General features: G+C 40.8%; 1 protein-coding gene across 3 annotated transcripts in view; it reads left to right on the forward strand.

Moving 5' to 3' along the window:
* Nucleotides 1-13346, forward strand: part of atrx (ATRX chromatin remodeler) — a 38646-nt gene that overhangs the window by 7083 nt on the left and 18217 nt on the right. For all 3 annotated transcript variants that reach the window (XM_027029017.3, XM_081698940.1, XM_027029018.3), the window contains 14 exons: nt 340-2222; nt 2678-2744; nt 6333-6484; nt 6927-7100; nt 7349-7475; nt 7573-7675; nt 7767-7955; nt 8084-8225; nt 8696-8805; nt 9869-10015; nt 10343-10520; nt 10714-10851; nt 11340-11515; nt 11788-11905. In XM_027029017.3, coding sequence (XP_026884818.2) covers nt 340-2222; nt 2678-2744; nt 6333-6484; nt 6927-7100; nt 7349-7475; nt 7573-7675; nt 7767-7955; nt 8084-8225; nt 8696-8805; nt 9869-10015; nt 10343-10520; nt 10714-10851; nt 11340-11515; nt 11788-11905 — 3704 coding nt within the window. The remainder of the gene's footprint in view (nt 1-339; nt 2223-2677; nt 2745-6332; nt 6485-6926; nt 7101-7348; nt 7476-7572; nt 7676-7766; nt 7956-8083; nt 8226-8695; nt 8806-9868; nt 10016-10342; nt 10521-10713; nt 10852-11339; nt 11516-11787; nt 11906-13346) is intronic.

Consider the following 13346-nt stretch of genomic DNA (forward strand, 5'->3'; position numbering starts at 1 on the left):
AATCATTTACAGCATAACACGCAGCTGGGGCACTAGTCATTCTCATTGGAGCATTCACTATTAACTGAATATAACATGATGCAAAGATTTGTGCTTTGAACTGTTTTGAAACCTTTGCTTCAACTACAAGGATTAAAATGGGTTTTAAACATTCAAAATGTATAAGTCTTATTCGTTAATCATTTCACTTTAATTTATATTTGTCACATTTATTGACTTGAATAGTAGTCTTGGCAATACAATTGAATTTCTCTTTGAATAAGCCTCGGCTTTCATCTTAAGTAGAATATTATTTTGAATGCACATGTCAAGTATTGCTTCAATTTTTTTGTTCTTCAGGTGGTGTGCAGAAGGGGGCAACCTCATTTGCTGTGACTATTGTAGCAATGCCTTTTGCAAAAAATGCATACTGCGTAATCTTGGAAGAAAAGAGCTCTCTAGAATCATGAATGAAGATAACAAGTGGTATTGCTATGTGTGCCACCCAGAGCCTCTTCAAGATATTGTTGGAGCATGTCAGTCGCTTCTGCTAAATCTGGAATGCATGCGAAAGGCTAAGGGAGAGAGTGACAAAGCAAAACGTGATAATTCCAAGCACAAACATGGAAAGGGCCAGAATGCAGCACTGAATGGACAGGACCTCAGCTCTCATGGAGCTGGGACTGTAACTTTTTCCTACAAAAAGTTGAAGGTTCCAAAGGAGCTAATCAAAAAGACAAAGAAACTTATTGAGACAACCAGTGGCTTGAACAGCACATTTGTGCAGTTTATACAGCAGGTGTCAGGGCACTCTGGAGGCAATGTTATGAGGTACAGGCACTTGAAAGCCTTCAAATCTGTTTTGGCTGACCTGAAAAAGGTACACAATGCCTTGGAGGTAGCACTGGAGGAAGAATTCAGAGCCTTGGAGCTCCAGAATGGAGAAGAACATGCATTAGCAGATAGACAGAATCTAGATAGTAAGGTTCCCAGCTCGCAACATGTTGATCAGCATAATGAAAGAGAGGAGGGTTTGGATAGCACTATAGACCAGATTCCAGTGGTTCCTGAGGGTGACAACCAAGACGTGCTTTCAGCTGATACAGAAATGAAAGACAGTCCTGTGCTCTCAACAGAGGATACCGAGCTCAAGTCAGCAGAAAGTGAAGACAAAGAAAAGATTGTCAGTAGCGAGGTTGAACCTGACTGTGAAGATGGTGCCACATCAGCTGGTGAAGCCTCTCTTGACAAAGATATTGTATCTATCCCACCGTCTGTCCCTGAAGAACTCTTTGAGATGGTTGAGAGGCTTGCGGACTGTGTAAAACAAGAGGAAGAGCAAAATAATATTGAGGCTGGTGACAGTGAAGCAGACAGGAGCACAGGGTTTAATGAAGAGGCTGCAGAGTCTGTAAAAAGTTCTTCAAATTTGGGTAAAAAACTTGTTGTAAAGCTAACCCCTGTTCCTCTTAAGATTACAATTAAGAGAGATGAAGGCACATCACAGTCAAAGGGGCAAGAGGATGCTCAATCACCAGAGGAGGGGTCAGAGAGCAAACGATCACCCAGGATAAAGACCACTCCTCTACGCAAGTCATCTGAGGGAAGGAGCAAGGGTGTGCCCAAGGTTTCAAGAACAGATGGCAAAAGTCCAGGGCTTCCACCTTCCGACTCTGATTCAGATGAGGTCCCTGAGGTGCTTCTCCAAACAGCGGGTATGGAGGCCAGTTCGGATGAACGTGAAGCAGAACATAATGGGAAGTTAATGGGTGATGGTAATGATAAAAAAGGGCCATCTTCTCCGCTTCATTCAAGAACCACAATGAAGCGCAAGCTTCATGCAAGCTCATCTGATTCTGATCACACTGAAAAATCATCCATGGCAAATAAGAAAGTTACCAAGAAGAAAAAGGGTAAAGAATCAGACTCCTCGGATCATAACTCAGACCTCGAGAAGGAAATTAGGAAACTGAGTAAGCTTAGCACAAATAAGAAGTCACCTAAGGGAGGTAAGAAACAAGAGGATGAGAGCAAGAAAGAGGGTAAAAAGGGTCCCAAGAGATCGTTTGAGCGGATACGGAGGTCACAGAGAAATAAAGGAAATGCTCCAAGACAGTCATCCTCTAGCGATGAAGAGGAGGAGCAGGTCGCAGACTCTGGAGAAGAGAGTGGTGATCAGCAGAAGATGAAACCTATTCTTGAATCCGTTGTGAGTGGCATTGATTCTTTTCATCAGTCATCAGGTGAGTTGGCTGAAAGTCTTAAACATGAAGGGTTTTGTTTAGGATGATTAATACGAATATAGTGCTTCTTTAAACTGCAGAGGTTGGACAGGCACTGTAGTGGCAGTGTTAAGAAAATAAGAGGATGTGAAAAAAAGCTTGGAATAATTTTTTTTTGGAGATAATGAACCTGTGCTTTGGTTTTACCGTGCTGGTTTACTGAGTGTTTTTTCATAATTTTCTTCTTTTTTGCAATTAACTGTGTAATCAGTCGACTGTTTATCTTCTCATGAGTCAGTCATGGTTGAAAATGCTTATACTGTTTTTCCAAAATGCCAGTTTTGCTGCTATTGCAATACATTAAAAATTGACTCCTATAAAATAAATACATAAAGTTTGATTTTTATAAAATAACAATTTAATGCATCTGGCTAATTGGTATCACATCTCTAATTTTAATTTCTTGATTTATTCAGGAGATGAACCTGAAGTCAAGGATGAATCATTTAAAATGGTTGATGATGACGATGACCCTGAGAATAGGTATGTTTCATGCTGTACCTTTTGTATGATCATTTAATTTTGAGATTCTCAATCAGGTTCTAATCCTTTGATTCCACATTTATGTCATAGTCTGGCCCCTAAAACACCCAGAGGGTGTATCATGAGCTGTAGGACACTAAATTCCCTGACTGAGGAGCTGAAACAGAACAAAAATGTGAACTGGATTGGAACTCTGAACATCCAAAGCTTTATATAATTACTGACTTGGCTGTGCTATAATAGCACTAATAATTTCAATAAATGAATATAATTTCTGTTCATTTCCCACATTAATATCCAAATTTACAGTTTGCTCAGAGACTGCTGTTATATGGGCTACATCAAATGTAATTCTTTACTGCAGCACACATACAGTGATTTTGATTCATAATTCCATTTATAGATCAGTTATACATAATATGGTATTGTTTATTTACATATATAATGTACTACACACCACCTATAGTTAAAGAAGTGTACACAATCAGAATGTAAGGCCTGGTTGTATGAAGTAACATACATTTGTTGCATACAATTGCCATGTAGCCTCTTCACCACATTCCTTTAAAAAGCTTTACCAGGTAAATGCACCACAGATTTTTCTTGTTACTTAAGACACAAGACTATGGCATCAGAAGCACATTCTGTACCCATTTACATCACCAGTGAATTGTATTTTTCTAGCTTTTATAGAAAAGGTTTATATCTTACAGCACTGAACATTTTTAAGTAGGAATGTTGTGCACAAATTATTTCAGGCTGTTTTGAGTAAGCATTAGAGTCAGCTGACACCTAAAGAGACCTGTCCTACTTCTTGCTTCAGATTCTTTTTTTTGGTATTATTAGATTTCCTTTTTGGTACTCTTTGAACATAGTAGTTGACCTGATCTACCATGATATTTTAATAAGTAGAATTGAAAGCATGATCAGTTTAGAAGGTTTTTTTTTTTTTTTTTTTTTTTTTAGTTTACATCTTAGTTGACACATTACTGTCAATTTGCTATTGTAAATGTTCAGTCTCTGAAAGAGTAGCATGTAGCATACGAGCACATGCTAATGGATACACCTGTCAGATGTGTACCTAGGTAGCTTGGTGTTTCTAATAAAATGTCTGGTGGGTGTTTCTGATGCATCTTCCTCATTTAAACCCATGCCTTATCATTATACATTGTCGTTTCCCATAATTTATCTCATTGCTCTTATGACGGTCTTGCTGATGGGTGTAGTACTGAGGAGCTTACCGTTTCCCCTGTGGCTTTGAAATGAGATTAAACAGTAAGGCAGAATCATAAGGCATCAAAAGTCCAGATAAATCTCCATTTTAAAAATGGGAAGCACTGTAAATTCCTTTGAAGGTCTATATAATTCTACCCACTACACTGCACATTTTTGTCTCTGTATACCTGAGCTCCCTCCTGAAAGGCATAATTAGCTCATAAGGTTGGTCAGTTGTGCTTGGAGTAGGAAGAACTTGGGCAGGGCAGCAGGTCATGAAAATTGGAGTTGACAATTATTCTTCTAGGTGTTAATCTTTATTTGTGTAAAAGTTTACAAATTTGTAAAAAAAAAAAGATAACAGACATGGGTAACAGTTTCTCATTTTCAAAAAGATTTTACTTGGGTTTATCTGTGTTTATTTGCACCATTGGAATGTGTTTAAACATACCATCTTTGTGGAGCAGTTTTAAAGAAGGAAACTCGCATATTTCCACAGATGACCATACATTAAAATTCCCACTTTCCTTTTTGTTAAGTTGTAAGTTGTTTTAATAGCCTGTTCATCTCCTTCTCACTTTGCCTTGTAATTTCAATGTCATTACCTGTAGCATTCGTTGTTGATTCTGATTCTTGCTTAATGAAATTGATGAATTGGAAGATTGGCCAATAATTTGCATATTATTATTGAGCATCTTAGTTTTTGACTTTGCCAAATTAACATGTGAAGACAGTTGTCCTTAGCTAGGAAGCTTGATGATGTTCTGTATTTTAAGAAATAAGGCTTCATATTATTTAATTTTACTAAATTAAATCTTAAATCATAAATGTGGCAATAAGTTGAGCAAGCCCAGGTATGGGTTCTTGTTGTGATGTGTGCATGGTGATGCTTCAAACCCTTCAAAAATAAGTGCTGTTATATTCATTCATTTAACTGAATATTGGCCCAGTAATATTTGAAGGCATTCAGGCTTGAACTTCAAGGGATTTCTCATACTGGGTTCTTGGTTAAAACTGAAATTGAGTGGGGCAGTCATAGCTCAGTGGTTAAGGTACTTGACTTGTAATTGAAAGGTTGCCTGTTCGAGCCCCACCACCACCAAATTGCCACTGTTGGGCCCCTGAGCAAGGCCCTTAACCCTCAATTGTCATAATTGTAAGTAATTTTGGATCAAAAAGTGTCGGTGCAATTCCATAAATGTAAATGTGAATTCATTACATTGAATACTGGGCTGAAAACTGCTTTTTGTACTATTGCATAAATAAATATTGCATTTACAATGCTTGGCAGATGCAATTGCATATTTGTATAACGTGTGCTCCCTGGGAATTGAACCCGTGACCTTGGTGTTGCTCGCACCTTGCTCTGCCTGCTCCTTTATTTGTTTTCATTGAAACTTAAGATTTTTCACTACCTTGTTTTTCAATTAACAAAAAGTAAGTCCATTTTAATAGTATTATTGTACTGCTTTCCACTGCCCTTTACGAAACTGGTTTACACTTGGAGAAAATTAAAATAAGAAATACTGGCACTATTTTCTAAACATTCCCAAAACATCAGCCTAACCTAATGAAGATCCAATTGACACTGAGATCTGTTTTCACCATCATACAGAAGCATATTACTCTGGATCTCTGCCATAGTGGATCCACCAACAGAATCATGGCTGGTTTAATACAAAAACCGTATGCTGCTGTAAGGAACGTTGGCATCTTTTATTTAAGTAAAAGCTGTTGAGAGCTCAAACCATTTAAAGTTCAAAGCATACATGGTTGCTTCCTCTTCACACTGTTCCTGTTGGGTACCATGCTTTCAACATTCTTATGACTAATGCAGTTTGTCTGGCTTGATAGCATGAGCTTCGAAGAGACCTATTTGGCTTGTGCTTTGGAAGTGTATTGGACAGCAGACAAATTTGAGCCCAGGTCAGGAAGATGGAAACCATTCATGTTTGCGATACTCAACTTGAAGAGAGAAATTATGTCCTTCATGGGCCTCATTGGATGGTCCCCCCCCCCCCCCTTTGAGTCTTGGTTTCTTCCTCATGCTCTAGGGAGTTTTACCTTGCCACTGTCACCCTTGGCTTGCTCACTGGGGGCTTGGATTTTGACATTTGTAAAGCTACTTTGTGACATCTTTAAACAGTAACGCATTCAGGGGTCTTGCCAATTAAAGGCATACACAGAATTTGTCAGCAAAATTGAATTTTGAAGCCTTCATTTGCATTCTCATTTGTTTTTCATTTAGCACCATGTATTATTGTCAGTATGAATCGACTATACTGAACATCTCTTTAAAGGCCTAAAATTGTACTTGGCTGTTTGAGGGGAAAAATGTGCCATTTGACAGCTGAGTGTTTTTCCTCCCCAAAGAATTGCAAAGAAGATGCTGCTAGCGCAGATCAAAGCCAATTACTCATCTGGGGATGCTACTAGCTCAGAAGATGAAGATGACTGCCAAAAAGAGGATGAGAAGTCTTCAGCAAAAATAAAGAATGAAGATGACAATCTAGATGAAAACAAAGGTCAGGAGACCCTTAATAAAAAGCTTTTAAAGCACTATAATTACATGTCCTTCGTGCAGCTCCCTGGAGCAGTTCTGAAGAGACACTTTGGATGCACATATTATCCTATTACACTAGCAGGTTTACAGTTAGCTCATCTCTTCTCAGTGTATCATCACAGCAGTCCAATTGTGTTTCCAGCATAATTTATTATTTATTTGTGCTCACACTCTTAGAAACGCACAAAAGAGGTGTATGTAAACCCTTGGTTTAGTAGAGGGATTTTTGTTAGTAGCATGATCTTTTGTGAAGCATTTTCAGTCATCCAGGTCATTGGATTGTCTAGTACCTGGAGTTAGCTCAAGGAGGCAGACTGCATTTTTAAAATGCATTTCCACAATTGCTACTCAACAACACATTGAATCGGTTTCTTATCTAGTGCTTGTGTCTGAACTCCTTGTAGAGGAAGAGGAGGAGGCATCCGACTCAGACTCTGGCTCGGACGTGGATGTGAAGAAGGCCGGACGGAGACACCGTTTACTCCGCAAGAAGCTGACACTCAGTGAGGGCGAGTCTGACGACGATGACAAACCTGCCAAAAGCAAGAAGGAGGTGAAGAGGAAAGGCAGACGGAAAGGTAGACATCTTCCAAACTCAAGCTGTGCTGAGGCAGTCTGCTCACATGTAATTTGTTTGAGAAATTAAACCTTTAAGTGCATAGACTTGCATAAAAAGGTAACATCTCATTTCCTACTTGATTCTATAATTTCACTACTTCAGTAACCAAGTTGAAATGGGAGTTACTAAGTACTGTTAGCTGACACTCCTGTACCTGGCTTTATATTATACTTGGCCCATCCATATTTTTGCTTTTGCTGTGCACAGTGGACAGTGATGACTCTGAGGATTCTGACTTCAAGCAGTCAGGTTCGTGTTCGGCCAGTGAGTCAGCACTGAGCGAGGCAGTCAGTGAGGAGGATGAAGACGGCAAGGGCAACAGGCGGCGTACACGGTGAGTCTCAGTTGTTTACTCTAAAGCTTCCTTCAGTCTTCTCTCACATTAAGAAGACATAGCAGTAAAAAAAAATGCATTGTGACCCTTCTTGCAGATCTTCTAAAAAAGCTGACAAGGACAGTGAAAGGAGACACCAGAAAGAAAAGAAGAAAAAGCGTCGCCGCATCAAGGTTCAAGACTCCTCCTCTAGCGACAAGGTACCAACATCGCACCTGTCATTGTGTTGCGGAGATGGCACATTGGCGAATATGCTTGAGTTATGTCTGTCACACTCCTTGCCCCTTGCAGAGCGGAGAGGAGGGGGGTGAGGATGATGAGGACGGTGAAGACAAAGGCACTCCCAAGGGGCGGAAGAAGATCCGCAAGATCCTGAAGGATGACAAGCTGCGCTCTGAGACGCAAAATGCCCTGAAGGAGGAGGAGGAGAGGCGCAAACGCATCGCCGAAAGAGAGCAACTGAGGGAGAAGCTGCGAGAGGTGCGTAGACTTGCTGCCCCACACCCGCCAACCAACCACTTGGGGTAGTAGCGCTTTGCTCATTTGGGTCAGGTATTAAAAACCCTACTGTCAGGCTGTTGCCTTCTAACGAGCTCCTGTTGCTTTAGACGATCGTGGTGGAGGAGTCATCGCAGATCACCTGCCCTATCACCACCAAGCTGGTGCTGGACGAGGATGAGGAGACCAAAGAGCCACTCGTCCAGGTCCACAGGAACCTGGTGACCAAGCTGAAGCCCCACCAGGTGGATGGTGGGTCAGAATGTTTTATCTTTTTTGTAGTTGCTGTCCTTTCCTGCTGTCTGACACTTGCTTCTGATCTGGAGGGCACAGGCTTACACTCTTGTCAACTGCGAGCCACAGACAGGGCTGCTGTCAGGCTTGCTTGATGCTTCACTGTCGTATGAGAGCTGACTAAAGACTGGTTGGTGTGTCACAATAGAGTCGGGCAGTACACTGACAACCAGAGAGTGTTGTGCTTCATGTACAGAGGTGTCAAATGGCTCCCAATCACAATCCATGGCCAGTAGTTATTTGGACTAGGTTCATGACCTTTTCAGTTCATTTTCAAACGGTAGTCTTTCCTGCATGCATGCATCACTTCAGACAGCAAGTTAGTTTTGTGTAAATTTGAATTTCAAATAGTTTTATTTAAACAATCAAATATTATTTAAAAACTTAACTTTTAACTCCACTTTCCTGAAATATGTCATGTTATGCAGGTGTACAGTTTATTTGGGATTGCTGTTGCGAGTCTGTGAAAAAGACCCAGAAGTCACCTGGCTCTGGCTGTATCCTTGCCCACTGCATGGGTCTGGGCAAAACTCTTCAGGTAACAAGACATGTTCTGGACCATCTGGAACCTAATGTTTCACTTGGTGTATTATTGTAGAAGAATTTATCAGTCTATTTTAAATAATTGTCTTGCTGCAAGGTGAACCACTGTCTAATAAATTTTGAGGTGTTTAGTTGAATCTGAGCAGTTAGCACACTTTGGAATTCAGCCTACTGTCACTCAGTCAGTGGGACAAATGACTCAGTTCTACTGGAAGTAATATATAGGCCTCTTCCACCATGTTTCACAAAAGAGGTGAATCAGAATCTTTTTTCCATGTGTGGGCAAAACCCAGAACCTAGCTGGATAAGAGAATGATGCTTGAGATGACATGTTTAATCTTAGATAGCGTTGTCTTAGGTAACCTTAGATAGTGTCATCAATTAAAGCCGTTTCATATCATGTTGTTAAAAATATATTTTACTGTTAGCAAATTGGAATTATCCCAACATTGTTCCAGGTATTTATCTGAAATTTCTGTTTTGTCACGCAGTGATAGTGTTCTTGACCAGGTAAATGTTCATTTTGAAAAAAAATTATTCAGTTTTTTCAGTGATGCTCTACTGTGGTCTTCCATGGTCTGCAGGATTGACCTCTTGTGAAGGTCGCCAGGACATACTTGTTGTACCAGACACAATGACCTCATTGATTTGCATTGATCCTTCTTTGGCGCTCATATTGTGAGGAAAACAGCAATTGAAATGTAAATTCACAAATATGCAATTTGTAAAATCAGCTCAAGATCTTTAGTTCGTTTAGGCTGTATTGTGCATTAACTAATAATGCAATGATGTACAGCTAAGAATCAACTGAGGGGCATCTAAAAAGGTTTTTTTTATTGATATCTCCAAATTAAATATGCATTTTACACTTAATTTTCAGTCCAGTTTTCCAGCAAAAATGGTCACAGTCCAGTTACTTTGGCTGTGCTGTAGTTAGATACAAATGGAACGCAACTGGCTCAAACTCTTATGAAAGGGTGTTTAGACCTATTCTAACAGGTTGGTCAGCCATGTTGATTGGCTATTCAGCAAGGTGCTGTTCTTCTCTTGTCCTGCAGGTGGTGACATTCCTCCACACCATGCTCCTCTGTGAGAAACTCAACTTCTCCACAGCTCTAGTTGTGTGTCCTCTCAACACTGTCCTCAACTGGCTCAATGAGTTTGAGAAGTGGCAGGAGGGCTTGAAGGATGAGGAGAGTTTAGAGGTAGAGATTTAGTATTGTCATACATAGACCTTCCCATTTCCTGCATGATGGCGTCACTCAATCTTGAGATGAAGTATGCGTGTCAAACATGCTGTCGTATCATACCATTTTCATTTAGATGTTAGGCACAGAATTAAATTTACACAGTTTTAGCTTGGTTTCTTTATATTTCGAATTGCTAATTGATATTAGTATTTGCCAGTGTTGTGTTGGCTGTAGCCTTGTATTTACACTGAGGCTTTTGAGACTGCAAACCAGCTTGAAGTGTGCCGTTGTGTTACACCAAGCGGGTGCGGGCCCTGTACTCAGTGTGTTATCATGTGTCAGGTGACTGAGCTGGCCACAGTGAAGAGGCCTCAGGAGCGGGCATATGCCCTGCAGAGGTGGCAGGAGGATGGCGGTGTGATGATCATTGGCTACGAAATGTACCGCAATCTCACGCAGGGCCGCAACATCAAGAGCAAAAAGCTGAAAGAAACCTTCCAGAAGACACTCGTCGACCCAGGTGAAGGATCTCTGAGAAGTCTGTGAGAGGAGAACCGTTCCCCCACATTTCTAATTGCTAACTGTGTACAGGGCTGTCTGCTGTAACTCTGCTGGTTTTTGCCCAGCATATTTTGGTGCGGGGGGCTGTGTAACGTGATCCAGATGCTGTCCCTGAACTTTTCTTCATCCCACCACCAAATTCATCACTGCAGGGCCAGACTTTGTTATCTGTGACGAGGGCCACGTGCTGAAGAATGAGGCCTCGGCCGTTTCTAAAGCAATGAATTCCATCAAGACCCGGCGGCGGGTGGTGCTGACAGGAACGCCATTGCAGAACAACCTGATTGAGTGTGAGTGGCAAGCTCACTTTTCAGATGCTGTGCTCATTATGAGCATAACTCAACTGTAAATGTCTGTAAACGTTGGGTTGAAATGAAAAAGATAAATAGCTGATGGCCCCTCATGTACAGCTGGGGATAATAGAGTGTGTCTGCCATGTACCAGGATTTTCTTTTTTTAATCCTAAGTGCAGTCAAGAACTCTGCTTACGTGACTGTTCATTGCAAAGTATGTTTCATCAGGTCCCTGTCCCCATTTTAACGTCACTGCATCATTTTGTATTGGCGTTGTAGGTGGTGAACGTAAAGTACTTGTAACAGATTTAGTGATTTCCCCACCTCCTACACTCATTAAAGCCTAAAAGATTGAAGGAGGGGAAGCCACTGTGCAGTGCTGTAGGTCATCTGGCCTGCAGATTGATGCTCATGGCGCTTTAATTGTAATTGGCAGTCCTCTAGAACCTTTTTGAGTCTTACTCCCAGCCCTGTCCTTCCTTCAGACCACTGCATGGTGAACTTCATTAAGGAGAACCTGTTGGGCTCCATAAAGGAGTTCAGGAACCGCTTCATCAACCCCATCCAGAATGGCCAGTGCGCAGACTCAACGCTCACTGACGTGCGCCTCATGAAGAAGCGTGCGCACATTCTTTACGAGATGCTGGCAGGATGCGTCCAAGTACGACCCACATTCCTTATCATCACTCAGTAATAGAATTCTTTCTCAGTCCATGCTTTGCTCTTTAAAAAAAAAAAAAAAAAAAAAAAAAGGATAGCTGATTTGTGCTTTTGATCCTTACTTAAACCTGGGGCATCTGGAATTTTCCCTGTCACCCATTTTCGCAAAGGTTTTGTTGCAAAGGTCAGAACATTGTGTGAACATTGCAGGAAGGCCTTGTGTTTTCATTTTTTCACACTTAACTTCTCTTTCTATTCTGCACTGCCTTACAGAGAAGAGACTACACTGCCCTGACGAAGTTTCTACCCCCGAAGCATGAGTATGTGCTAGCGGTGCGCATGATGCCAGTGCAGTGCAAGCTGTACCGATACTATCTGGAGCACTTCACAGGTGATGGTTTGCAGTTCTGACTCATCATCTCCAATCCAGTTTTGTCCCCTCTGCATCACGGGAGTGCGTGTCACATTTGGTGTAGTTAATCCAACCTCAGGAGGCACTGACACTTGGAACTTAAAGCACAAATTAGTTTTTTTTAGCTGGTGAGAAAAGCCTCTGTTCCACCTATTTGCTTCTTTTTCCGTCTTTAACTCCATTATATTGTTGAATGAAGAAGTTTAGTCATCTTTCGAGTCTGATTCTGAAACAGATCGGCAGTTGACGGAAAGCAAGGGTCCTGTGTGAAGCATCTCCCAGCTCTCTTCCCCTAATAAAGGGTTTTGCGGGAGTTTTCCAGCCAAAGACTCATGTGGTCAGCTTTGAGGTGCCAAGAACATCTTTGAGGGTATTATACAGGTGCCAAGAGGGTATTATCTCTGTGTATCCTGACAGTGACAGTGCACATTTTGAGAGAGGCAGATGCAAAAATATTTGTGTATACTGCCCAGAAAGTATGGTGGAATAGGCAGGAATTTTTCGAACTTCCACAATAAAGTGGGGTTTTTATTGAGACGAGTCAAGGGCCAAAGCCACGCAAAACGAGTTTTATATACTGGGTTTATATACTGATGTGGCCTATGTGCAGCAGAGATATACGCTAGTGAGAGTTATCAGAGATGCCTGACTAGTTGTTAAGCATAGTAGTATACATGTCAAAAGTAATATCTGTGAACACACCTATGGGTCTGTGAACACACCTATGGGCCATTCATCTTCATGGAACAAGGACACAGCATCATTGCCAAGCAACACTTGCATGGTACCCTTTTTAAATGCCAATACCTCCCCCTTGTGGAAGAGCCTGCAAAACCATTTTCAGTGGGTGATTTTTAAGCCATCATTATGATGACCCCCCCCCCCACTCCCCCACTTAATTCATGTAGGTATTTTTAAATAATTCTTAAAATAATGCATCACATTTTGTTTTTATATTGAACAATGTAAAAGGATAAAAAGGTTAAAAGAGGGTATATAAAAGTACTCCTCACCCCGTTGTCATTTGTCATCATTCATCATGATGTTTCCCTGTAGGCATCAATTGCTGGATTCGGTAGATATCGTCCAACCCTAGTGCTCAAGTACAATAATTGATGAATACTGTTTTGAAATATTTTTCTGACTTTTGGATTAGCCTTCAGATAGTAATATAGCAGATTTAAAATATTTTAAGGATTTCATTAATAGATGTTCACTGGCCACTTTCATATAGAAATCTTATTGTAATAGTCAGAAGAGCATTGAAAAAGTAGACAAACAGCAAAAACATTTTTAGACGTTTCTGTGCTATGATATTTCCTACTTTATTATACCTTATTTTGTGTTAAGCTCTTAATAAGGTGGTTAATGATGTTTTCACATAGCCAGTGGATATTATTAGACTTCCTCTACATGGGCA

The sequence above is a fragment of the Electrophorus electricus genome, chromosome 16, assembly GCF_041902795.1.
Source record: "Electrophorus electricus isolate QZ-2024a chromosome 16, ASM4190279v1, whole genome shotgun sequence".
Taxonomy (NCBI): Eukaryota; Metazoa; Chordata; class Actinopteri; order Gymnotiformes; family Gymnotidae; genus Electrophorus; species Electrophorus electricus.